At 39.4% G+C, this 26946-nt stretch overlaps 1 protein-coding gene across 1 annotated transcript in view; it reads left to right on the top strand.

Moving 5' to 3' along the window:
* BPTF (bromodomain PHD finger transcription factor) overlaps window positions 1-26946 on the top strand; it is a 150130-nt gene that overhangs the window by 29152 nt on the left and 94032 nt on the right. Inside the window, 2 exon segments of the mRNA XM_019805309.2 lie at window positions 12990-13812; window positions 24464-24687. Of these exon segments, the coding sequence (XP_019660868.2) occupies window positions 12990-13812; window positions 24464-24687 (1047 nt within the window).

Genomic DNA, 26946 nt, shown 5'->3' with positions numbered 1-26946 from the left:
GTATCATGACCTGAGCTGAAATCAAGTCGGACGCTTAACCAACTGAGGCACCAGGTGCCCCTGAGGTGGATTTGTGTTTTAGTTTTATCTCTTAATGGTACTAGCTGTGTTACCTTCGACAAGAGATTTAGCCTTTCTATATGCCTCTTTTTTTAAATTTTTAAATTATTTTTATTATTTTTTTAATTTTTAATTTTTTTTAAAGATTTTTTTTTAATTTATTCGACAGAGATAGAGACAGCCAGCGAGAGAGGGAACACAAGNAAAATTTTTAAATTATTTTTATTATTTTTTTTAATTTTTAATTTTTTTAAAAGATTTTTTTTTTAATTTATTCGACAGAGATAGAGACAGCCAGCGAGAGAGGGAACACAAGCAGGGGGAGTGGGAGAGGAAGAAGCAGGCTCACAGCAGAGGAGCCTGATGTGGGGCTTGATCCCATAACGCCGGGATCACGCCCTGAGCCAAAGGCAGACGCTTAACCGCTGTGCCACCCAGGCGCCCCTATTTTTTAAATTTTTTAAAGATTTTTCTTTTTAAGTAATCTCTACACCCAAGGTGGGGCTCAGCCTCATAGCCCTGAGACCAAGAGTCATATGCTCTATTGACTGAGCCAGCCCCCCCCATATGTACCTTTAAAAAGGATAAAATTTAGTACCTATTTCATGGAGTTGATCTGAAGATAAAATGATATAATGCATTTAAATGTGCTTAGCACAATTCCTGGCATTTTGAAAGCCCTCTGTGAAAGTTAGCTGCTGTTTTTTCATATTATTACCGTCATGAAAGGATAGGGAATGGAGACAAATGGAATGTACTTACTGGAAGAGCACAACCTTGTGAATAATAACCTTGAAACTGGGTTGGGACACTATTCCAACTGAAACTAGCTAGTTGTGTCCCCCTGCCCACCTGTTCTTTAAAGTAAACTCTGCACCCAGTTTGAGGCTTGAACTCATGACATTGAGATGGAAAGTCACATGCTGTACCGACTGAGCCAGAATGGGACGCTACTCCAGATGAAAGGGGGAATCCTTGTTACTTATGACAAATGAGTTTCATAATTTTTGAAAGATGACTAGTGAATGTATTATAGGTGACTTATTTTTGCTAAGCCATTCATAGTTTATGTACGTGTCACTGTAGATTAAAGATTTAGAGTATTCTGATGAAAACGGTCTCCTTTACCCCCTCTACCAATACCGAATGTCCATCTTTCAGATATGCTGCTTAGAAATAGGGAGCCAATATTACATTTTTTCCTCTAGAAACACACATTGAATAGAGAGTTACGAGGTCTAGAAGTCTGAAAACACTCTGTAAATGTTTTTCTTAGAATGAATATGATAAAAATTTATAAACCAAATTTTGAAAAATCTACAGCGGCATCAGGGTTTTAATCTTAGTGTGACTTTGCCTCTGGATCTCCACCTTCTTCTGCAAGTGGTGTTGCTTCTGGGTGTCATTAGTTGAAGAAATACTTTGTAGTTAGGTTTGTGCTCTAGGGAAGTTAACAGATGAGCTGGGGGCACATGAATTAATTGCATGTAATATAAATATACTCCAACTGTAATGAAGAGCTATACAGGGTGCCAAAGTACAATTCTAGTAGGCACAAGAGAGAGGAGGTGACATTTGATCAGAGCCTTTGATAAGGTTGGGGATTTCTCACAACTTCAGCAAATTAAGGCATTTTCTCTTTAGAATGTATAGAGAAAGGTGTGTGTGTGTGTGTGTGTGTGTGTTTAATTAAAAAAGAAATTGGGGGGCGCCTGGGTGGCACAGCAGTTGAGCGTCTGCCTTCGGCTCAGGGCGTGATCCCGGCGTTAGGGCCCCACATCAGGCTCCTCTGCTGTGAGCCTGCTTCTTCCTCTCCCACTCCCCCTGCTTGTGTTCCCTCTCTCGCTGGCTGTCTCTATCTCTGTCGAATAAATAAATAAAATCTTTAAAAAAAAAAAAAAAGAAATTGGGGGGGCCTCTCTGGGTCAGTTGGTGGAGCATAAGGCTCTTGATCTTGGGGTTGTAAATTCAAGCTCCATGTTGGGTGTGTAGATTACTTAAAATTCCCCCCCCCTTTTTTTAAGATTTTATTTATTTATTTATTTGTCAGAGAGAGAGCACAAGCAGGGGGAGCAAAAGGCAGAGGGAGAACCAGGCTCCCTGCTAAGCAAGGAGCCCAATGCAGGACTCGATCCCAGGACCCTCTATCCCATGACCTGAGCCGAAGACATGCTTAACCGACTGAGCCACCCAGGCATCCCTTAAAATTACTTAAAATCTTTAAAAAAGAGAGAGAGAAATTAGCCAAACAAATGCAGATTGTGCCCACACTGCATATTTTAAAAACTCGGGTATGTAGGAAAGGGCCCTGAGCAACAGTTAACGCTTGGTGAGTACTTTTGAACAGTTCTTCCAAAGAGTTAGAAGAAGAGAGCATCCCTGCAGACCCTAGTAAGTTAGACTTCTATTATGAAATACAGAAGAGTGGAAAGTTTTGTAAGTGCCAGGTCATTTTTTTTTTTTTTTAGTTATCTATGCATAGTAACAGTTTTTCTGTTAAGGTAGTAGCATAGCTGATGGGCCAGAATCTTTGTTATTCAGTCAAGAAATTCTCTCCCTTGACTGTGCTTTGGAAATTCATGGACAAATTCTTGCTCTTTGGTTCTCTTTTTTCTCCCCCAGAATTCTTGCAGACCACTTTCCATCCTCAGCATTTTCTTTTTTTGTAGGCTTCTTAATGTCTTTGATTAGGCTTCAGCTTTCTTTCACATCAGTCCTGCTCAAATCATGTCTTCGGAGACAACCCCTTAGCTTTCTTGCCTGAGTTTCCACGAAAGCCTTACTTTCTGTTTGATGGGGGAAATATCCAATTTCTGTAAAGCAGTGGTTTTCGAACTTCACTGCACAAGGGAATTACCTGGGGAGAAAGATAAAAATACAGATTACTGGACTTAAGCTGGGGTTCTGTAAATTTGGGTTGCACGTTTGCCCTCTACTTTTAACAGCTTATCATGTGACTCTGCTGCATCTCCAGTTTTATGATGGACTATTTCAGGCAGCTTCTCAAACTTTAATGAGCGTGTGAATTACCTGAAGATTTTGAGAAACTGCAAATCCTTGTGTAGTAGACCTGGGGCCTGAGCTTCTGAATTTCTTGCAAGCATCATAGATGATGCCAGTCACATTTTGAGTAGCAAGGCTTGAAGGTTCTTTTTGGAATTAGTGAATTTCATTTGATGTGTATTAATTATTGCTTGTTTGGATCTCAGAGAGATAGCCTTTCCAAGTTCTAGGGCAGTGGTTCTTAAAGTGTAGCCTCAGACCAGCACAGTTAGCCACCTAGGAATTGTTAGAAATGCACATTCTGAGACTCTATTCTAGACCCATTAAATCAAACTGTTTTAATCAGAATCAGCTCTCTAGGTAATACTGCTGTACAAAGTTTGAGGAGCACTGTTCCAGGAGTTCTCATTATAGTCCTCTGTTTACTTATATAGTGAGGAGTAAAAGCACATTTCTAACATCTGCAAATAATGTAGAGACATAATTTTCTGTGTAATTGGGCTAACGCTTAAAAACTACTAATTTTTTCAGTAAATGTTATGTCTTACTATGTGCCAGCCACTAGTCATAGCAACAAACAAGGTAGAGAAAACTCCCTGCCTTGAAGGAGATTGCATTCTTGTGGTTATGTTAAATACTACTTCATGTATGTATATGTGTCTGTGTGTGTATGTATATTTATATATCTCCCCATAAGCAACAGATAAAACTGTTTTGCATGGTTTCAAGTTGTTTATCCTTTTGTTGGCAATTTTTTAATTTGAGTTGTTTTTTTTTAAGATTGATACATACTGACATATGAAACCCTAAATTACTCAAGACTGCTGTATAGAATCCTATCAGATGAAATTTCCACAGTTTAATCTTTCCTCTTCTGATGCACATTTTGTTTGTTTCAGTTTGATTGGCTGTTTATTTGCTTTTTAAACAATACCAAATATTCTGCATATGCATGAGGAAGGTTTCTCTAGAGAAGTGATTTTCAAACTGTGGACTGCAAGCAGCATGTTTTAAAAGCTGACAGAATAGAATAGGTGGTATTAGGATGGAAGAGAAGACGTTATTCAAGCTCTATTACAAAGCTGTAATTATCAAGACAGGATGGTACTGGCACAAAAGCAGACACATATATCAATGGAACAGACTAGAGAACTCAGAAATGGACCCTCAACTCTGTGGTCAACTGATCTTCATCAAAGCAGGAAATAATATACAATGGAAAAAAACCAGTCTCTGCAACAAATGATGTTGGGAAAATTGGACAGCCACATGCAGAAGAATGAAACTGGACCATTTCCTAACACCATACACAAAAATAGACTCAAAATGGATGAAAGAGGGGCACCTGGGTGGCTCAGTCGGTTAAGCGTCTGCCTCAGTCGGTTAAGCGTCTGCCTCAGTTGGTTAAGCGTCTGCCTTCAGCTCAGGTCATGATCCCAGGCCAGGGTCCTGGGATCGAGCCCTGTGTCGGGCTCCCTGCTCGGCAGAGAGCCTGCTTCTCTCTCTCCCTCTGCCTGCCACTCTGCCTGCTCGTGTGTGCTCTCTCTCCCTGACAAATAAATAAAAATCTTGGGGCGCCTGGGTGGCACAGCGGTTAAGCGTCTGCCTTCAGCTCAGGGCGTGATCCCGGCGTTGGGGGATCGGGCCCCACATCAGGCTCCTCTGCTATGAGCCTGTTTCTTCCTCTCCCACTCCCCCTGCTTGTGTTCCCTCTCTCGCGGGCTGTCTCTATCTCTGTCAAATAAATAAATAAAATCTTTAAAAAAAAAAATAAATAAATAAAAATCTTTTTAAAAAATGGATAAAAGACCTAAATGTGAGACAGGAATCCACCAAAATCCTTGAGGAGAACACAGGCAGCAACCTTTTCGACTACTGCAACTTTTTCCTAGACACATTGCCAAAGGTAAGGTAAAAAGTGAACTATTGGGACTTCATCAAGATAAAAAGTTTTTGCACAGCATAGGAAACAGTGAACAAAACCAAAAGACAACCCACAGAATTGGAAAAGATACTTGAAAATGCCATATCAGATAAAGGGCTAGTATCCAAAATCTATAAAGAACTTATCAAACTCAACACCCAAAGAACAAATAATCCAATCAAGAAATTGGCAGAAGACATGAACAGACATTTCTACAAAGAAGACATCCAAATGGCCAACAGACACATGAAAAAGTGCTCAACGTCACTCGGCATCAGGGAAATACAAATCAAAATGACAGTGAGATACCACCTCACACCAGTCGGAATGGCTAAAATTAAAGTCAGGAAACGGCAAATGTTGGTGAGGATACGAAGAAAGGGGAACCCTCCTACATTGTTGGTGGGAATGCAAGCTGGTGTAAGCCACTCTGGAAAACAGTATGGAGGTTCCTCAAAAATTTGAAAACAGAGCTACCCTATGACCCAGCAATTGCACTATGGGTATTTACCCCAAAGATACCAATGTAGTAATCTGAAGGGGGACCTGCACCCCAATGTTTATAGCAGCAATGTCCACAATAGCTAAACTATGGAAAGAGCCCAGATGTCCATCAACAGATGAATGGAAAAAGATGTGTGAGGTGTGTGTGTGCAACACACACACATACACAATGGAATATTATACAGCCATAAAAATGAAATCTTGCCATTTGCAGAGATGTGGTTGGAACTAGAGGGCATTACGCTAAGCAAAATAAGTCAGTCAGAAAAAGACAATTATATGATCTCACTGATATGTGGAATTTAAGAAGTAAGGCAGAGGATCATAGGGGAAGAGAGGAAAAAAATGAAGCAAGACGAAACCAGAGGGAGATAAACCATAAGAAACTTTTAATCTCGGGAAACAAACTGAGGGTTGCTGGAGGGGAAGGGGGTGGGGGGATAGAGTGGCTGGGTGATGGACACTGGGGAGGGTGTTATGGTGAGCGCTGTGTATTGTGTAAGACTGATGAATCACAGACCTGTAGCCCTGAAACAAATAATACATTATGTGTTAATAATAATAATAATAAAAAAAAAGAGAGATGATGTTGTGAGGCATATATTAAGAGTAGCGTTTTGTAGAACTTTTGTTATGGTATCGTGTATACTGGATTCGAATGTAACTNTAAAAAAAAAGAGAGATGATGTTGTAAGGCATATATTAAGAGTAGCGTTTTGTAGAACTTTTGTTATGGTATCGTGTATACTGGATTCGAATGTAACTGTGTTTTTTACGTTGGGATATGAACATAGAGTTTGCACACTGCTCTCTGAGGGTTATATGCATAATCTTTACCTGTTACTGAATGACTCTCCAAAGTGGTGGTACCAGTTTATAGTGCTGTAATGGTATACTGGTGTTTCCATTGTACTGTGCTCTTCCCAAAAGTTTGTTTAGTTGGATTTTAAAATTTTTGTCCATTGATGAGTATGGAACAATATTTCCCTGTGATTTTACTTTGCCTTGTCCTGATAACTAGTGAGGCTGATGTCAATCCTTTTTTTTAATACAGGAAAATTAATATTAACATATCTGCTAGGCATTAGATCAGTGTTGAAAATAGTAATGAGTGTAATATTCAATGGCACATTATAAATGCATTTTTATGAATAGTTGAAATGACTGCTAATACTAATGTTTGACAGCTGAGGGCCTTATGTGGTTTAATTTTGAGTTTTCTTTTTATATATTCTTATCTGCTCTTAGTTCTGTAAACCTCTATCTTTGAATTTGGCATAATGATCTTATATTTGTGTTCATACAAGACCATCAGTAAGCCATTAGTAGCAGCATCATTTTATTGATTTGAATATTATTTTATGTGTGCATAGATACCTGTCCAATATTTTTCTTTTAAATTATTAAAAATACATGCATGTGGGGGCGCCTGGGTGGCACAGCGGTTAAGTGTCTGCCTTCGGCTCAGGGCGTGATCCTGGCGTTATGGGATCGAGCCCCACATCAGGCTCCTCTGCTATGAGCCTGCTTCTTCCTCTCCCACTCCCCCTGCTTGTGTTCCCTCTCTTGCTGGCTGTCTCTATCTCTGTCAAATAAATAAAAATAAAATAATAATAATAATAAAAAATAAAAATACATGCATGTGATATTGAAAAATATTAAAAAGTAGAAAAATCAGTTTTTTTCTGTCCCCCAGTTCTCAGAAACAACTACTTTAAAAAGCTTTTTTAAAGATTTATTTATTTGGGGCGCCTGGGTGGCACAGCGGTTGGGCGTCTGCCTTTGGCTCAGGGCGTGATCCCGGCGTTATGGGATCGAGCCCCGCATCAGGCTCCTCTGCTGTGAGTCTGCCTCTTCCTCTCCCACTCCCCCTGCTTGTGTTTCCTGTCTCGCTGGCTGTCTCTATCTCTGTCGAATAAATAAATAAAATCTTTTAAAAATTTTTAAAAAATAAAGATTTATTTATTTATTTTAGAGAGAGAGGGTGTGTGTGTGCATGCATGTGTGAGCAGGGGGAGGGGCAGCAGGAGTGCATCTTCAAGCAGACTCCCCACTGAGTGCAGAGGCTGTGGCAGAGCTGGATCTCAGAACCCACGAGATCATGACCTGAGCCAAAGCCAAGAGTCCGACGCCTAACTGACTGAGCCACCCAGGTGCCCCTGAAAAGATTCTTTTTTTTTCTTTTTTAAGATTTTATTTATTTATTCGACAGAGATAGAGACAGCCAGCGAGAGAGGGAACACAAGCAGGGGGAGTGGGAGAGGAAGAAGCAGGCTCCCAGTGGAGGAGCCTGATGTGGGGCTCGATCCCATAATGCCGGGATCACGCCCTGAGCCGAAGGCAGATGCTTAACCGCTGTGCCACCCAGGCGCCCCCCCCAAAAGATTCTTAAATGACTTCTTAGATAAATCTATCTATATCTATATCTATATCTATATCTATATCTATCTATTATCCTTGTACCCTCCTATTTTTTCTTTTTGTTTCTAATTTCTTTTCTCAATGACATTTTTTTTCTTCTTTTTTTTTTTTTCAGATTTTTTATTTATTTGACAGAGATAGAGACAGCCAGCGAGAGAGGGAGCACAAGCAGGGGGAGTGGGAGAGGAAGAAGCAGGCTCATAGCAGAAGAGCCTGATGTGGGGCTTGATCCCAGAACGCTGGGATCACACCCTGAGCCGAAGGCAGGCGATTAACCGCTGTGCCACCCAGGCACCCCTTTTTCTTTTTTTTTTTTTTTAAATTAAGTAAGTTTTATGCCCAATGTGGGGCTCGAACTCACAACCCTGAGATCAAGAGCCTCATGCTTCACAGACTAAGCCATCCAGGTGCCCCTCATTAACATTCTATTCATTGTTCTTTTTTCTCCATTGCTGGCTTTTTTCTTCACTTGATAGTGTATCTTTAAGAGTTTTTGTTTCAGCATATATGAATTTTACATTGTCCTTTTTAACTGCTAGGTTGGATTCCATTGTATAGATGATCATAATTCATAATTCATTTAAGTAGAACTGCATTTAAGTTAAAAAGAAAAAAAAACAAAACTTCAATTTCTGCAAAATGTTGCATTAAATTTTTTTGTACTTAAATTATGTGTGTGTGTTTGTATGTGTATCTGTAGGATAAATTCTAGGAGGTTGAATTGTTGGGTCAAAGGGTTATATATTCAAATAGATTTTTGCCAAATTGCCTTTTAAAAAATGGAAACAATTTATACTTTTCCAATAATGGAAAGGGAACTGATATATGTCAATAATGAGAGGGAACTGACCTATATTTGATGTTAACTTTCAAAAGCGCTCACACTTTCAGTATGTATATGACTATAGTCATATTTTGAATAGAAGCTGTTTTGTGGTTTCCAGCTAGATATGTAGAATTTTGGGGCCTTTTTCGCCTTTTTTCCTTTTACCTCTAATACCAACAGAAAACGAACAGACTTTAGCTTATTAATAAAAAGTTAAATGAACTGTTAAAGATCAGATCTATACAATGGTTATCCAAAATCTTTCAGAATGTCTGAAAGCTGATGCCTTAATTGTAGACATTAGGGGCATGTAAGTGGCTCAGTGGGTTAAGTGTCTGACTCTTGATTTGTGCTCAGATAATGATCTCAGAGTCGTGAGATCAAGTCCTGCATTGGGCTCCGCGCTGGGCGTGGAGCCTGCTTAAGACTCTCTCCCCGGGGCGCCTGGGCGGTACAGTGGTTAAGCGTCTGCCTTCAGCTCCGTGCGATCCCGGCGTTCTGGGATTGAGCCCCACATTGGGATCCTCCGCTAGGAGCCTGCTTCTTTCTCTCCCACTCCTCCTGCTTGTGTTCCCTCTCTCACTGGCTGTCTCTCTCTGTCAAATAAATAAATAAAATCTTAAAAAAAAAAAAAAAAGACTCTCTCCCTCTGCCACTCTACCCCCTCTAAAAAAATTTTTAAAAATTAAATTAAAAATTAAATTAAATTTGAAAAAATAAATTAATTAAAAAATAAAATTAGATAATAATTATATAATAAATTATAAATAAAAAATTTAGACAGTATTTCTGTTAACTGCTTTACGAATAGATTACAATCAGCAGTTTTTTTTTTTAACGTTAACTGCTTTCATTGATAGACTTTAAATAGTAATTTATTGTGTTTCTCATTATAAAAAGGCTACTGGATACAGTGTCAGATACTTTTTAATGAGTACTCTTATTTGCAAGTGATAGAAAACCAGCGTGTTCACTTAAGCATAAGGGAAATGGTTTTGGTTTCTGTAGCTGGGAAAACTGGAGGATATATTCCACCAGGGGCTCAAGAATTATCAGCACTTAATATCTTACTTCTGCTTCTGTCCATCATTCTTATTCCCTTCTTCCATGAGGGAAGTAGAGATGGGTTAGCCACGGACAGCTCTCGCCTCCTTCATGGAAAGAAAGGGCTTCAGAGCACTTCTCATTTAACATCTGAATATAAAATCATAGGCAGTCTTGCTGGGCTGCCCTGGGTCATATCCCCATGACAGTGATGAGGAGTTGGAATACTGTGAGTGGGGGCCCCATCAGAATCATGTGGTGTGGGGGAAGGGAAATTCTCTATAGGGAATGATACTGGACAAATACTTACTAATGAAAGAAATATGCCAGATTTCCTTTGGCATAAGAGTTAGGTGTTCAGCTGGGGAGATGGAGTAGATACCATGAAAAGGTAAATTATAATATGAGGTAACATGGTTTGAAGAAAGCTATGGAAATTCAGAAGAGCCCGGGGAGGTTAAAATAAGCTTTTGAAGGAAATGGTAACTTATGGAGTTACATCTCAAGGTGATGGTGGTATATTCCACACCAGTTGATTTCTTTTTCATAAGGTCACTTGTATCCATCTTTTTGTTCTCACAGCCAGACTCTGAATCCCAGTCTTCATCTTGTGGTTAATTGCAGAAGATGCCCTGCCTCTGGTCTCATTCTATACAATGAAGCCAGAGAAGTCTCTCTGGAACATTCTACCCTTTGCCCCACCCTGTTTATAGAAAACCTGTTAGCAACCCTCATTACTGCCGATATAAAGTACTATACAGACTGTTATACCTAACATTTAAGGACGTCTTCATTCTTCTGGTCCTAGAACTGCTTTTCCAGCCTTTCCTTCTGTGATCCTTTACTTGGATGCTCCCTGACAGCATTTTGCATAAACATCGAAGAGGAATGCAGGGACTGTTTCTAGAAGCAGTTTTGTCTCCTCTGCTGACTTGTGTTTCTTCACTTATTTGAGGGAATTCCTCTAGGTTTAGTCTTCTTTTACTCCTTTCTCATTTATATTTATGTAGATAAGTCCCGGATAATTTCCAGGAGACAGTAAAATGGACTGGATTACCGATCACTATGCTTACTATCGTGGTGATTCTGTGATTTAATGGAATCTGTGAAAACTGCATCTGTGTGGATGGTGTCACTTTCACGAAGTTTGCTGAGATGTGGACTCCTTTCTCACTATATAGGCTCACCATCAATGTCTGGCCCAGGGTGATCCCTTGGACTTTTTCCTGCAGAAAAATGGATATACTTTAATTTGGAAAATCTTTTCAGTGAATGAATATTGGGTGTGCACTGTAGAAATTAAAATATCTGCCCTTTTATCTTCTTTAGCATACTTTTTTCTCCTGATACCATACACCCTTTTAGTTTGAAGATAATGAGACAAAGCCAGAAGTGAGAGCTCAGGAATGCGGGAGGGAGCAGGCAGTTAAAAGTTTACCAGTAACCCAAAATCATGATTGATAAAAGTTAATTGTACAAAAATGAATTTAATGTTAATTGATTTTGTTAGAATTATTTATTTTATTTATTTTTTATTTTTAAAAATATTTATTTGTCAGAGAGAGAGGGCTCATAAGCAAGGGAGCAGCGGCAGGCAGAGGGAGAAGCAGGCTCCCTGAACAAGGAGCCCAATGTGGAACTCGATCCCAGGACCCTAGTATCATGACCTGAGCCAAAGGCAGCCACCCAACTGACTGAGCCACCCAAGTGTCCCTATTTCTGATATTTAAAAAATACATTTCCTATTCTGTAAACATCATTGGAAAGTACAATAATAATAATAATAATAGTAATACAGGCATAGTAATTTAGGAGAAACTTGTGTTTTTTTTAACTCTTTTTTAAGATTTTATTTATTTGAGAGAGACAGAGAGAGAGAGCGTGCACAAGCAGGATAGAGAGGGAGAAGCAGGCTCCTGCTGAGCAGGGAGCCTGACTCGGGGCTCGATCCCAGGACCCAGGGACCATGACCTGAGCCAAAGGCAGATGCTCAACTGACTGAGCCACCCAGGTGCCCCAGAAACTTGTTTCTTTCAACAGGTTTTCTTATTTATATAGCAGGGCTTATTAAAATACCTCATAGACTCATTCAGAGAATTAAATGAGATCTCTATGCTTGGTACAAAATTCTCAAATGTGCTGTATATTGATAATTTATATGCATACATGTGTATTCTTGGACATCACATCTCATAAATTGGGGAACAGGAGCCTACAGTTGTTTAACTGCTAAAAAGTAGACATAGTCTGTTGTCTGTTTCCTACCTGAGCCTCCCTTTTTCCTTCCCCAGCGCTGGGAGTCTCCTCCTCTCCTACTTCCTCCTTCCTTTCTGTGTCAGCCCTAATTTTTGTGCTTCACTGTGGAACTCTCCCAATAGGTGGCTCTCAGGAAGCATTTCTGGCAGAGGAAAAGGGATGCTTCACCAGAGAACTTCCTGTCAGGTTGTTGAGAGGCATTTCTGTATCGCAGCAGATGCAGTGTGAGCTCTAGTGTGGCTCTTATCTTACATAGGGATGTTTTTTCTCATTTACGTTCTTTTCACATCTTTCATAAATGCAGTTATTTTTTATCATGGTTACCTCTACACCAGTTAACCCCTCTAGATAATTGAGAGCTGATTATAATTGAAAACTTTTTACTTGTAGTTTGTAATATAGTGGGAGAACTTTGAATTCAGATTTTTTATAGACTTAAAAATTAGAGCTAAATCATTATTTATTGGTATTATTTTAACTTGACAGTTCCTAGAAAATAGAAGTATGCTTACCTATTTTATGAGGTATATATCCAGGTAGGAAAAACTAGAAAACCCTTAATTTTTAGAAATGATGCACTGATTTGTGGGGCATCTGGCTAGCTCATTTGGAGGAGCATGTGACTCCTGATCTCGGGGTTGTGAGTTCAAGTGCCTCTTTGGGTGTAAAGATTACTTAAATAAGGGGCACCTGGGTGGCTGAGTCGTTAAGCGTCTGCCTTCAGCTCGGGGCATGATCCCAGCGTTCTGGGATCGAGCCCCGCATCAGGCTCCTCTGCTAGGAACCTGCTTCTTCCTCTCTCACTCCCCCTGCTTGTGTTCCCTCTCACACTGGCTGTCTCTCTCTCGAATAAATAAATAAAATCTTTTAAAAAAAAAAGTTACTTAAATAAATATTTTTTAAAAAGAAACAATGTACTGATTTGTAAATATGCCATTTTTTTCTTTACAGGTAGGCGAAAACCAAGAGTACACCGGCCTCGTTCTCCGATATTGGAAGAAAAAGACATCCCACCCCTTGAATTTCCCAAGTCCTCTGAGGATTTAATGGTGCCTAATGAGCATATAATGAATGTTATTGCCATTTATGAGGTACTGCGGAACTTTGGCACTGTTTTAAGGTTATCTCCTTTTCGCTTTGAGGACTTTTGTGCAGCTCTGGTGAGTCAAGAGCAGTGCACACTTATGGCGGAAATGCATGTTGTGCTTTTGAAAGCAGTTCTGCGTGAAGAAGACACTTCCAATACTACCTTTGGACCTGCTGATCTGAAAGATAGCGTTAATTCCACGCTGTATTTCATAGACGGGATGACGTGGCCGGAGGTGCTGCGGGTGTACTGTGAGAGTGATAAGGAGTACCATCACGTTCTTCCTTACCAAGAAGCAGAGGACTATCCGTATGGACCAGTAGAGAACAAAATCAAAGTTCTGCAGTTCTTAGTTGATCAGTTTCTTACCACAAATATTGCTCGTGAGGAGTTGATGTCTGAAGGGGTGATCCAATATGACGACCATTGTCGGGTTTGTCACAAACTTGGGGATTTGCTTTGCTGCGAAACATGTTCAGCAGTATACCATTTGGAATGTGTGAAACCACCTCTTGAGGAGGTACCAGAGGATGAATGGCAGTGTGAAGTCTGTGTAGCACATAAGGTGCCTGGTGTGACTGACTGTGTTGCTGAAATCCAAAAAAACAAACCATATATTCGACATGAACCTATTGGATATGACAGGAGTCGGAGGAAATACTGGTTCTTAAACCGAAGACTCATAATGTAAGTAAATCTGGTCTTAATTTTTGTATGTATTTAAAATTAAGCCAGTGTCCTTCATGACTGATACAACAGAGCTATGCTGCTGATGTAATATAAACCTTTGTGATTTAATAATGAATTATCTAGTTAAATAATTTCTAACTTGAAGGAATATGTACGTTAAAAGTTTCTTAAATTGCAAAGAAAGAAAAATGTGTGGAAAAAAAAGCAAATTACACACCAGTGTATTAATTGCCTGGGGTAGGAATTAGAATATTACAAGGCAGATGCTGCTATGGGCCCTTCCCTGGTTCTGTTCCCTATAGCCTGCTCTGAGGTAATCTCCACCCTAATTCTGGTGTTAGGATTTTCTTGCTTCTCTTTTTAGTTTTGCTATATCTATATGTAAAATGGACTGGCAAGAACAAACCAGCTGTCTTATGAAAGATCAGTTTTGTCATTATTGGTTGTAGCCTTGCAGGAGAAGAGAGAAGCTTAACAGACTCATGGTCACAGGCTTCTGCTTTTCTGAGGGTTTTCAAGAGTCTCTTCCAGGCAGGTCAGGAGGCAGTCTGCAAAAGCAGAGCATGTACCTAGTCAGATGTTGGGTAGGGTTGTGGTGTGGACTTGGTTTTGACATCTTGTAAAAATATGATCAGAGGTAGTGGGCTACGTTGTATATTCAGCTTCTGAAGTCTTCAAAGCCTTCTTTCAGCTCTCAGAATTAGGTCAAAGCAGAAAATCTGTGGTGGGATGAGATAAAACATCAGAGCAGGGCATGGAGAAGAGAGCAGGAACTTCATCAGTACCTGGGTGAGCCAGGCCAGGTAGAGGTAAGAATCTTAGCTGGGCTCATCCTTGGATTATAAAAATGGTACAGAGTAAGCAGAAATCCTCCCGAGTTTTGTGCAGTTGTCTTCTTGCAGTGTTGCTGTTGAGAAATCTGAATCCACTCATTGATTTTATGTGACTGGTTTGGACTTATCTGGAAACTTACGGAATCTTCTCTTTGCTTGTAGTGTTTTGCAGTTTTCGAGTGGTATGGCCTTGTGTGAGTCTTTCTTCATCCGCTGGGTGTTTGGTGGGTACTTTCAATCTGGCAGTTAGTTGAGAACTTCTCTTGAGGACTTCCTCCTCCCCTTTTCCCTGTTGTATTTAACTTGTGCCATTATTTTATTGAACACCGGACTTCCTATTTTGATTTTCTGATTTTCTTATCTTTTTTCTCCAGTTTTCCTCTTTGTCTTTGTTCTCCTTTAAGGTGTGAGTGTATGTGTGTATGGGGTGTTGCTCAGTTTTTCTAGAAGATTTCCTTATCTTAGTCTTCCTGTCCTACTATTTAGTTTTTCTTTTCTGCTATCCTATTTTTATTTTCTAAGAGCTCTTTTGTTCTTAGAATCTTCCTCCTTTAAAAAAAATAATAAAATCCTGTTTTTGTTTCATGGATATAATTTTTTCTCTTTTCTGAGGATATTAATGATACTTTTGTGTGTAAGAGTGTGTGTGTGTGTGTGTTTGTGTTTCCCCTCTGTGCGTAGTCTCTGTTTCTTCTTAATTGCTTCTTCCTGGAATTTGTTTTGGTCTCTTCCATCCTCAGATTATTAGTTCATAATTTTCTGATCCTGATTAACACTGTGGGATTATACAGCTGATTGGAGGCTCTGAGCAAGTGGGTAGGCCTTTATCAGTTTTGAGCTTAACCACTGGGTGATTTTATTTATTTTATTGGGCATCATTGATGTCACTCACTATTTTTAGTCCTTCTTGAGCTAGTCGGATGGCCCAGAGAGGCCTTTTCTGGTGTCCTACTTGGAGCATGAGGATCTGACTGGTATAGCCCCTCGGTGTTTGATTTTCTCCACAGTAGTACCTTTGTTCACACCTGAGCAGAGAACTGGTGTCCCCTAGTCCAGAGAATTTCAGTGTTACCTCTGTTAGAGACTAAGGCTTCAGTGGCTGAAGAGGACAGGTACAGGTGGTCTAGGGATCTGCTCGTTAAGCAGCTTTCAAGCAGTTCTCTGCTGTAGATACTCCTTTTTCCATTTTCACTGTCTTTTGGGGATTGTGATTTTGGTTCTCAGCGTCACCCTTTTGGTTTGGGATTGGGCTTTCTTGGCTCTGCTCACTGCAGTTATCACTCGTCTGTTTGCTTTCCTGCTTCCAAATTTTGTTTGTCGTCTCTGCTGTTCTCTCTATCCTTGTAAGTTTAATGTTTTAAGAAATATTTCTTTGGCAGTTCTAAGACGGGTTTCAGGAGGGAGCAAAATGAGATACTTGGATTTAGTCTGTTACCTTAATTCAGAAACTGATAAGAGAAAGAGTATATGAGTTTTAAAATGTATATTTTGCATCTTTTGATTTGGATCAGTTATTTTTTAAAATCTGTGTAATTTTTTTCCTACCCCCTACCTCCCAAATATCTGGTCGTGGTGTTTATTGTGCCATCTTTTTGATATCTTGCTCTGGAGGTTGTAGCATGGAAGCTTTTTGTTGGCAAGGTCATTACAATTGGTGAGATCACTGTAACCATGTTTTGAAGTTTGATGCTGTATTTCATTTTAAGTGAAAGTCAGTGACACTGTCCTTCAGGGAGCCTGGTGCTTGTACTTTTCTATAGACATTCAGCAGTAACACGCCTTGTTCATACTTAGTGTCATATGACCTCTTGAAAGGGCTCAGAGTCCTTGGGATTGCTGTGGACAAATTAGGAAGTAAGTGAAATTTAGTCTGTGCTATTTTCCCTTCCTATACTTCCCCTCCCTCTCCTGCCCTTCCTCATCCTTTTGGATGTTCATTCTCCCTGCTTTTCTCTTCCTTCTCTGTCCTGTCCTTTTGGGCCAGAGAGATGCATGCCAAAGGTGCTTTGACCAAAAATCGATAGGCCTTGACATTTATAAGATTTATTACAATGTAATTATAAGGTCTAGACCTAGGTTTTAGGGACCCGAAGGTGGAACCAGTAGGTGATAGACTAGTAATGAATAGCCAACAACTTTTATTGAGCACTTACTATGAGGCACATTCTAAGCATTTTATTTATGTTTTTTTCATGAATCCTTGCAACAACCGAATAATGTAGGTGTTATTTTTTGTCTGCATTTTATAGATGAAGAGACTAAAGCTCAGAGAGGTTAAATAACTTGCCCTAGGGCTTGCCCAAGACACTGTGGCTATTACTAAGTGGGACCTGGAATTTTTTCTCAGAACCTAATTTTAAGATTATTTTCAGTTAACTAATTTTATACTGTCGTCTAGTTTCCAAGGCATTATCTTGTGATGTCTGCAACTTATATTGTTTTAGTTGTTAAAAATCAGTGCTTATATACTGGGATTGGGGGTGGAGATAGTGTAATGACTTTTGCTATACCTGGACTGGATATTTCTGAGATCTTTAAAAATTTGAGACAAAGGCATTTTTGAAAATGTAAGTGGCTTTCCAAAAAAGTTCTATTCTCTTATAAATCGATATTAGTATTTAAAACAACATTCAGGTCGGAGAGAAGATTCTTTGAATGTAGTTAAATGTGTATAAACCTTTGCAATTATGTGAGTCAGAGGACTTAAGTTACCTTTGAAGCACCTGTGGATGGATTTTTGATACATCATTGATGAGATGAAATAATCTACTTTTCTAAATTGAATAGTAAAATTCTTTAAGTTCTGTCTTTGGCATTGAAACTATTCATTTGATTTATTTTCTTTGAAAGATTTACTCATTCCCTGAAATTGCCTTTCTTTTTTTTTTTTTTTATAAATATATGTATTTTTTGTTAAGTAAGCTCTACTCTAATGTGGGGCTTGAACTCATGACCCCAAGATCAAGAGTTGCATGCTCTACCTACTGAACCAGCCAGGTGCCCCTGAAATTGCCTTTTTTGTTACATAATAAAGTATACAAAATTTAGTGACAATTCAGACAGCTAAGGATGTCTTTTTTTCATGCTGTGATTTTTGACTATTATTTTTACAAAGTCAAATAAAAAACATTAAATATTATTGTTAGTGGTAATTAAGTGTTCCTTGTCAATAATTTCAGTAAATCAGAAGGATTTTACATCTTTTTAAAAGTTAGATTAGAGCAATTTCAGTTTGATGCCCTCTTGTGGTAGATTATATGTGGACTGCTGGTGAAGCTTTTGAAGTCATGTAAATTGTTCAGTTGACAGTATGGAGGTTTGATATATGCTCTCCTTGGAAGCTTAATATGATGAGTCAGTGGACCTGTTGCCTAAGGGGGGCATACCTAAAACAAAGTGTGGTAGTGAACGTTTTTTTTTTTAAAGATTTATTTATTTATTTGAGAGAGTGTGTGCCCACATGCGGGGAGGGGTAGGGGGAGAGGGAGAGAGAAACTCGTGCAAACTCTGTGCTGAGCACAGAGCCCAACTCGGGGCTTGATCTCACAGCCCTAAGATCACAACTTGAGCTGAAACTGAGTTGGACGCTTAACTGACTGAGCCACCCAGGCGCCCCCATCTTTTCATGACCTCTTAAATATTGAATCTCATTCTCTCCATTCTCACTGTTCTTGCCATAATACAAGCCAGTATCATCTCAATTAGACTACTTCAGTAGCCTCCAAGCTGATTTATATGTAACTTTCCGTTCCCCAGTTCTAGTCTCTGTTCTGTAGCTGCACGATTTTTTTTAATTTTTATTAATTTTTATTTTTATTCTTTTTAAGATTTTATTTATTAGAGAGAGAGTGAGAGAGAGGGCATGAGCAGGGAGAGGGGCAGAGGAAGAGGGAGAAGCAGGCTCCCTATTGAGCATGGAGCCCAGTGTGGGGCTCTGTCACAGTATCCCGGAATCGTGACCTGAGCTGAAGGCAGATGCTTAACTGACTGAGCCAGCCAGGCGCCCCTGGATGATCAGGTCTCTTTTCCCTCTAGTTGAAAAACCTTTCAGGTTTTTCTTAACAGAAAGTTCACAGTTCCCTAATTTTGTACATTTAATTCTTTTGCTTCCCCCCTCCCAAAGCAAAATAAATAAAAACCAAACTAAAACATCTAAAACCCTATTTGCCTAACTTATCCTTCAAGTTTTGGCCTCTGTATGTCATTTCCTAGGGCGTTCTCTGTCTGAACCTCTTTCCCCTCTTGCACCCTAGAAGACTTCTTTAAAAAAAAAACAAAACAGAACAAAAACACCCTTCCCACTTGTAATTATTTGATTTTTTAAAAGATTTTATTTATTTATTTATTTTTGGGAGAGAGAACACACACACAAGTGGGTGAGAGGGGCAGAGGGAGAAGTGGACTCCCCGCTGAGCAGGGAGCCTGATGTGGGGCTCCATCCCAGGACCCTGGGATCATGACCGGAGGCAAGGCAGACGCGTAGCTGACTGAGCCACCCAGGCGCCCTGTAATTATTTGTTTTAAGGTAGATACCACATACTTCATAAGATGAGGAAAATCATAGCAACTCTGCATATTGCATCCAGTAGGTGCCAGCAGTGTTTTACATATTGGAACATGTTTATACATATTTGAACTTATTAATCTTCACAAAGGCATTTTGGTGTAAGTACTGTAACCCCATTCTGCAGATGGAGAAGTTGAGGCATAGGTAGGTTAAATAATTTATTCAGTATCACACAATTAGTAGTAAGTAGCAGGGTCAGGATTGAGTCCCAGGTATTCTGACTCCAGGAGGTGTGCTCCTAACCCACTCGGGCTGGCCGACCTAGCTGTTGCTTTAATTGCTGAGTCCATAGCTGCCTTGGTTTCTTGTAACCAAGTACCATGAACTAGGCGGTAGAAATTTATTCTCTCAGAGTTGTGGAGGTGAAAAGTCTAAACTCAGAGCATCAGTGGGGCCATGCTCCTTCTGGAGGTTCTAGGAAAGAATCCACTCTTGCCTTTTCTAGCTTCTCTGCCTACCTCTGTCTCTTTAAAGTGGTCTAAGCCTTTTCTGTTGAGCAGCACTTCATTTCCCTGGTACCCAAATATGAGTTTCCTAGGGCTGCCAGAACAAACTACCTTAAACAGAGTCCCTTAAAACAACAGAAATTTGTTCTCTCACAGTTTTGAAAGCCAGAAGTCTGAAACCTCAGTGTCAGCAGGATTGGTTCTTTCTGGAGACTCTCAGGTAGCCTGTTGCAAGCTCTGGTGGTCGCTGGCTATCCTTGACGTTTCTTGGCTTATAGACAGATGTATCACATGACTCCCTGCTGCACCTTCACATCACCTTTCCTGCGTGTTTCTCTGTGTCCTCTCTTCCACTTACGAGGATACCAGATTCCTCCATCCATCCATCCATCCCACCCTTCCTTCCTTCCTTCCTTCCTGATTTTCCTTTTTAAACCATATTTATTTGAAAGAGGGAGCGAGAGAGGACAGGGAGAGTGGCAGAGGGAGAGGGGGAGAGAATCCCAAGCAGACTCTGCTGAGCACAGAACCCGACACGGGCCTCTGTTTCATGACCCTGAGATCATGACCTGAGCCAAAATCAAGAGTTGAATGCTTAACTGAATCAGCACCCAGATGCCCCTCTTTTTTTTTTTTTTAAGATTTATTTATTTTAGAGGGTATATGCCCGAGTAGGGGGAAGGGCATAGGAGAAGGAGAGAGAATCTCACGCAGACTTGGTGGGGCTTGATCTCACAACCCTGAGATCTTGACCCAAGCTGAAATCAAGTCCGACGATTAAACAACTGAGCCACCTAGGTGCCCCAAAGATACCAGATTTCATCTCAAGATCTTTAGCTAATTCCATCTGCAAAGACCCTGTTTCCAAATAAGGTCACATTCTAAGGTTCAGGTGGACATGAATTTTGGAGGGATACTATTCAACCCACTACTGGTGTTCCTTACTTTGAAGTTTCTTTGGGTTTGTTTAGAAATGAAACTTGAAACTTGTTAGTCATTAAGTTCCTACTTATCTTGCCTGAGTAAAAGCCAAACAAACTTTAAAATGGAGACCTATAATACTTATGCTTGCTCTTAATTATATTTTTGACAAATGTTTTCATTCCAGCCTGCCTTCCTCTGCTACCTGTGAGCTCCTTTGAGCTGATTAGTGTCTTTAGGAAAGCCAGGCCAGTTTGGGTGTGTAGAAGGAACATTGTAGACACTGTAGGAACAGAGCTTCTGTAGAAACCACATGCTAACCCCAAACCAAACATATATACAAATCAATGTATATTTGTATAGGAAAGCTCGTCACATTTATGATTACAACAAATAATTTTTATTATATAAACTATGTAAATGTGCCCAAGTCCACAAGGATTAGGACAGCTTTTCATGGGATACCTGACTGGCTCAGTCAGTAGAACATGTGACTCTTGATCTCAGGGTCATGAGTTTGAGCACCACGTTGGGCATAGAATTACTTTAACAACAACAACAACAACAACACAGCTTTTCTTTGAAAACATTAGCAGTTGTTCACTCTGTTTTGTTACTTTATGCTTTTAATGAATTTATCCTTCTACAGCTTCAAGAAGAAAAAAAATTGTCAGTGTTGTATGACCATCGATGAGCAGAATAAGAAATAATTTTCAGGTGCCACATTTGTAGAGGGACATTGAGGGGAAGAATATCAGGGTTGTGAAGACTGGAAAATGTGCTGTAAAAAATGATTAAAGTATTTGAGCATGTTTGGCCTGAAAAGAAAAAACAAGAGTAAAATTGTAGCTGTTGTGAATGATTTGAAGGACTGTGTGGAGGAGGTGTTAAGTTTATTTCACATGACTCCCAACAGGCAGAACCAGGACTAATTGGTGGAAACACTAAGTTTGTGTCTTCTCATTAAAAGGAAGAACTTTCTGGGGTGCCTATGTGGCTCAGTTGGTTAAGGGTCTGACTCTTGATCTCACCTCGGGTCTTGATCTCAGGATTGGGAGTTCAAGCCCTACGACCTTTAAAAAAAAAAAAAAAAAAAAGAACCTTCTGCTATATGAAGTAGCAGGTTCTCTTTTAAGATGAAAATTAAGATTAAAATTGAAATTAAGGAGCGTCTGGGTGGCTCAGTCAGTTGGGCATCTGCCTTTGACTTAGGTCATGTTCCCCGGGGTCCTGGGATCAAGCCCTGCATGGGGCTCCTTGCTCAGCAGGGAGTCTGCTTTTCCCTTTGCCTCTCCCCTCTGGCTTGTGTTCTTTCAGCTCTCTCTCAAGTAAATAAATAAAATCTTAAAAAAAAATGAAATTAAGTATTCTCTGTTTAGTTAGAAATTATGCAAGTGACAGTATGGATTAAGTCAGCTATTAGGAACCCTTTCAATAGTATCTGAGTTACTTGAAAAAATGGACAGAAGTCCATTTAATTAAGTTTGTTCCCATACCACCTCATTTTTGTGTTGAAATCTTACTCTTGTAAATTATGTTTTCTACCCCAAAAATGTTTTTATGTAGAATGTTTTTCTTGTTTCATTGAAATTTGTAGATATTTCTGAGTAAAGAGGAAAAAGCAAATAGTACCAGAAAGAATTCAGCATCTTTATAACAAGTGAATCCTTAAGATTGATTTTTTAGAGAATAAAGAACCTGCCTGTCCTGTAATTCTTAACACTCAGTCAAAGCTCACTAAGTACTTTCTGATTTGATAGCCTCGCTTAATTAGATTTTTGATATGGTATTGCCTTTTAAAAGTATTTTATTAGTCTCTTTTATTAGAGGACTCTGACAGCTTTAACATTGTAAATTGGAGTAAGACTATTGTCATCACTCAGTCATAAGAAGTCAGAAATTGAGAGCAGATTTTTAAAAAAATGATTTTCAGCAATTTTTGTAAAAAGCTTCTAACAGCAATATACTAATTTCATATGTCAGCAGATGCTGATTTGAAAGCGGAAAATGAGGGGTGTCTGGCTGGGAAGTGCATGCAACTCTTGATGGGGTCATGAGTTTGAGCCCCACCTTGCGGGTAGAGATTACTTAAATGATAGAACTTTAAATAAAGAGCAAAGTGAGATAACATTCATTAGTTCTTTTTTTTTTTCATTTTTGATAATTTTGATATCCATTTATTTATCCACAGCTTAATATGTCCCTCCTTTCTTCAGAATTACTGAATGACTCATTTCTGGAATTCTGCTCAATTTTTATTTATTTACTACCATAATAGTAACAATAGTATTTTTATTGACTACTAATAGTGTGTCTGGGTGCTACAATCTATGCCTTATTTTATTTTATTTTATTTTACTTTTTTTACAATCTGTGCCTTATTATAATACCTTTAATTCTTACAGTGGCCCTGAAAGAGTTACCATTATCCCCATTTTATCAGCAAGGTAAATAAAATGGGTCAGAGACTCAGAGAGGTGTCTTGTCCATGTTTGTGTATCTCATAAATGCCTGAGCCCATTTTAAAGCCAGATCTTTCTTAAAGCCCAGTTGTTTCAGTTCTGTGAGTTTGCTGTTGAATAGACAGGAAAGTTAGACTCTCTTATCAGGTTCCTCACACAAGCTCCTGAATTCCTTTTGAACGAGAGAAGAAATATCATCACACGTATTTCTGAATGTCCGGTCCTAGGCATGAATTTGCCTTGTGTTTTCAGTTGAAGTCTACACCTCCATTACAAGTGAATAGGACCTTTGGAGAGATGCAAGCAGGACAAAAAGCTGCTCCTCTTCTCTCCAGTTTGAACTTTGTCCATAAGAAAGGGAGAGGAGACATTATCACTCATTGAGATGACTCCTTCAAGGACCAGAATTTAGCAGAGCATTTATATCATGTTGATAGAAATGTTCTAAACTGAATTGTAGTGTCAGCCTTCTCTGTACCTGCCAGGTACTGACCATAATTTAAATATTTCTGGTTAAAATTCCATTCACGTGGTTGCAGTGGTGGTCTCAAAGTCAACCGAAGTATAACCAAGACTGTCCTCTACCAAGTACTTACACAGCTGAAATTTGAGGTCCTCTTTCTGTCTGTCATGTTTTTTAGATAACTTTTTTTTTTAAAGTCTTATTTATTTATTTTAGAGAGAGGGAGAGTACACATGATTTGCGGGGGGGGGGGGGGGGGGGGGAAGCAGGGGGANAGAAGCAGAGGGAAAGGGGAGAGAGAATCCTCAGTCAGACTCCCTAGTGAGCAAGGAGCCTGACTCAGACCTCAGTCCCGGGACCCTGAGATGATGACCTGAGTCAAAATCAAGAGTTGTTCTGCTCAACCGATTGAGCCACCCAGGCGCCGCTAGATATCTTTCTTTGCTGATATACTCATTCCTCTCTACCCACTATTTTTGTTTTTTAAATATTTAATTTTCTTTTTATTTTTGAGAGAGCGAGCGAGTGGGGAGGGGCAGAGAGAGGGAAGGAAAGAGAGAGAGGATCCCAAGCAAGCTCCACACTGAGCCCAGAGCCCAATGTGGGACTCGATCTCACAATCCTGAGATCATGACCTGAGCTGAAATCAAGAGTTGGATGCTCAACCGACTGCGTCACCCAGGCGCCCCATCCTCTCTCCCCACTATTACTCACAAGATTATTTTATCATAAGCTTCTGTGGGCTAGGAAATCAAAATCATTAGAGATTGCTCAATTAAAATAAAAGTAACTTGAGTTTGAATGAGACTTGAGGGGATTTCTTGTGAGCAAATATGCTGAGCTTTAGTGGGCAGACTTTGTGTTACATAGTTTAACTTTCACTGGATAGATGGCAGTTGTCAAATCAGTGCTGTTATGTCTAACGTAGGAGGTGTTTTTATACTTCTTTTAAACAGAGAAGAAGATACAGAAAATGAAAATGAGAAGAAAATTTGGTACTACAGCACAAAGGTCCAACTTGCAGAATTAATTGACTGTCTAGATAAAGATTACTGGGAAGCAGAACTCTGCAAAATTCTGGAAGAAATGCGTGAAGAAATCCACCGGCACATGGACATAACTGAAGACCTGACCAATAAGGCTCGGGGCAGTAACAAATCCTTTCTGGCGGCAGCTAATGGTGAGAGAGAAATTTTCTCGATTTACTTGTTATTAAATTTGAAATAAAGCTCTTGGTATGAAATAACTGCAGAATTTGAAAATACTAAAATTTCAAGTTATGTGTGTTTTAATTCTCTGTATTTTTTTCTTTTTAAAGATTTTATATATTTATTTTAGAGAGAGAACAAGAGAGAGCATGAGCAGGGGGAGAAACAGAGGGAGAGGGAGAAGTAGACCCCCTGCTGAGCAGGGAGCCCAGTGTGGGGCTCCACCCCAGGACCCTGGGATCATGACCCGAGCCAAAGGCAAAGCTTAACTGACTGAGCCACGCAGGCACCTCACTTCTCTGTATTTTCCTTTTTCCTAAGGAATCTTGTTCATCCCAGCATAAATTAGGGCATTCTGTGCATTTTAGCCTGTTGTATCTTGCCTGGTCATTACTAATATTCCCCCAATTGTTTTTTTCTTTAATTCAGGTTATCTTACTATCGCAAGTCCTACTTTTATTTATTTATTTATTCTAAGATTTTATTTATTTGCGAGAGAGAGAGAGCACGAGTGGGACGAGGAGCAGAGAGGGAGAGGCAGACTCCCCGCTGACCAGGGAGCCTGATGAAGGACTCAATCCGGGGACTCGGGATCATGACCTGAGCTGAAGGCAGATGCTCAACTGACTGAGCCACCCAGGTGCCCCGTGAATCCTGCTTTTAATTATGAGAAATATTATTCTTTTAAAAGATACTCTTTGCTTTTTCTTTCTTTTCTTTTTTTTTTTTCTTGAATAAAACTTTTAATTTTAGAATAGTTTCATAGTTACAAAAACATTGCTAAGGTAGTACAGAGGGTTCTGGATACCCAGCCCCAGGTTTCCCCGATTGTTAGCCTCTTACGTTAGTGTGGCACATTTGTCATAGGTAGTGAACCTATATTGATACATTATAATACCTTAAGTCTACACTTTATTCAGATTTCCTTATTTTACTGGTAACCTTTTTCCGTCTCATAATCCCATCCAGGTTACATTATTTTTACTTGTCATGTCTGTTTAGGTTCCTCTGGACTGTCACAATTTCTCAGACTTTTCACGTTTTTGAAGACTTTAATAGTTTTGATGAGTACCGGTCAGGTATTTGGTAGAAAGCCCTCAATATGGATTTGTCTCATGTTCTCAGACCTGAGATATGGATATTGGAGGGAGACCACACAGGTGAAGTGCCATTCTCCTCATCCTGTCAGGAGTACATGCTGTCAACGACTTATCACTGATGGTGTTCGTCTGGTTCAGGTGGCATCTGTCGAGTTTCTCCGCTGTAAAATTACTGCTCCCACCTGTGCTGTGCTTTTGGGAAGAGAGTCAGTTGTGCACCGCCTGCACTCAGGTGGTGAGGATTTAGGCTCCACCCTAGAGGTAGCAGCTATCTACGTAAATTATTTGGGATTTTCTGCAGAGGACATTTGTCTGGTCTCCTAGTTTATTTATTTATATCAGCGTGGACCCATGGATATTTATACTTTGGATTATATTTCAGTACTACCTGATTTACTTTGTTGCTCAACTTTTTGCTTTATAAAAAAAGATAAATATGTGTGTTTTTTTAAAAAAGTTTAAATAGCACAAAAGGGTATAGAGTAAAAAGTGAATCTCTAGTTTCACCTTTTTTTCCCCCAGAGACAGCTATTATTGCCATTTTTAAAATCCTATCGGATAGTCTCTGCATGCTTGATAAGTATCACATGTGTTTTCTAATGGTGTCTTTTAACCTAAACTTAGGTAAAATGATTAGGTAAGACTCTGAAAGTGCACTTTAACTGCCTGGTTCTGCTTTTCTGTATACACTATCTGCTATACATATAATCCTTTTAATATTCTCGATTCTCCATTTACTGAAAAAATTTCCCTATTCTCCATTTGTTTAAAATAGAATGTGTATACTTAATAAATAAATATATTTAGTTAAGGTATATCCAAGCCTGTTCTCACATATTCTACATCAGTATTCACTTGAATTCACGTGTATTTTTTTTGAGGATGATAGTCATAGTGTCATATATAAATACTGTTGCATACACATGTACTTTGTCTTCAGGAACTAGCAGACTAATTACCAAGGACTGTGTTTATTCATATCTGGTTTTGGGGTGTATTTTTCTATTAGATCTATTTAGAAAAATACGCAACTTTTTCATAAGATAGTTTTAGTTAGAATTTTGGGGGGCGTTTGTATCCCCTTCTTACTTCTTTCCACAGTATGGATCAGATAATAGGAAGTTTTATTGA

This window comes from Ailuropoda melanoleuca, chromosome 13 (assembly GCF_002007445.2).
Source record: "Ailuropoda melanoleuca isolate Jingjing chromosome 13, ASM200744v2, whole genome shotgun sequence".
Classification (NCBI taxonomy): Eukaryota; Metazoa; Chordata; class Mammalia; order Carnivora; family Ursidae; genus Ailuropoda; species Ailuropoda melanoleuca.
Note: the sequence above shows the minus strand (reverse complement) of the source record. Positions and strands in the feature narration are given on the sequence as shown.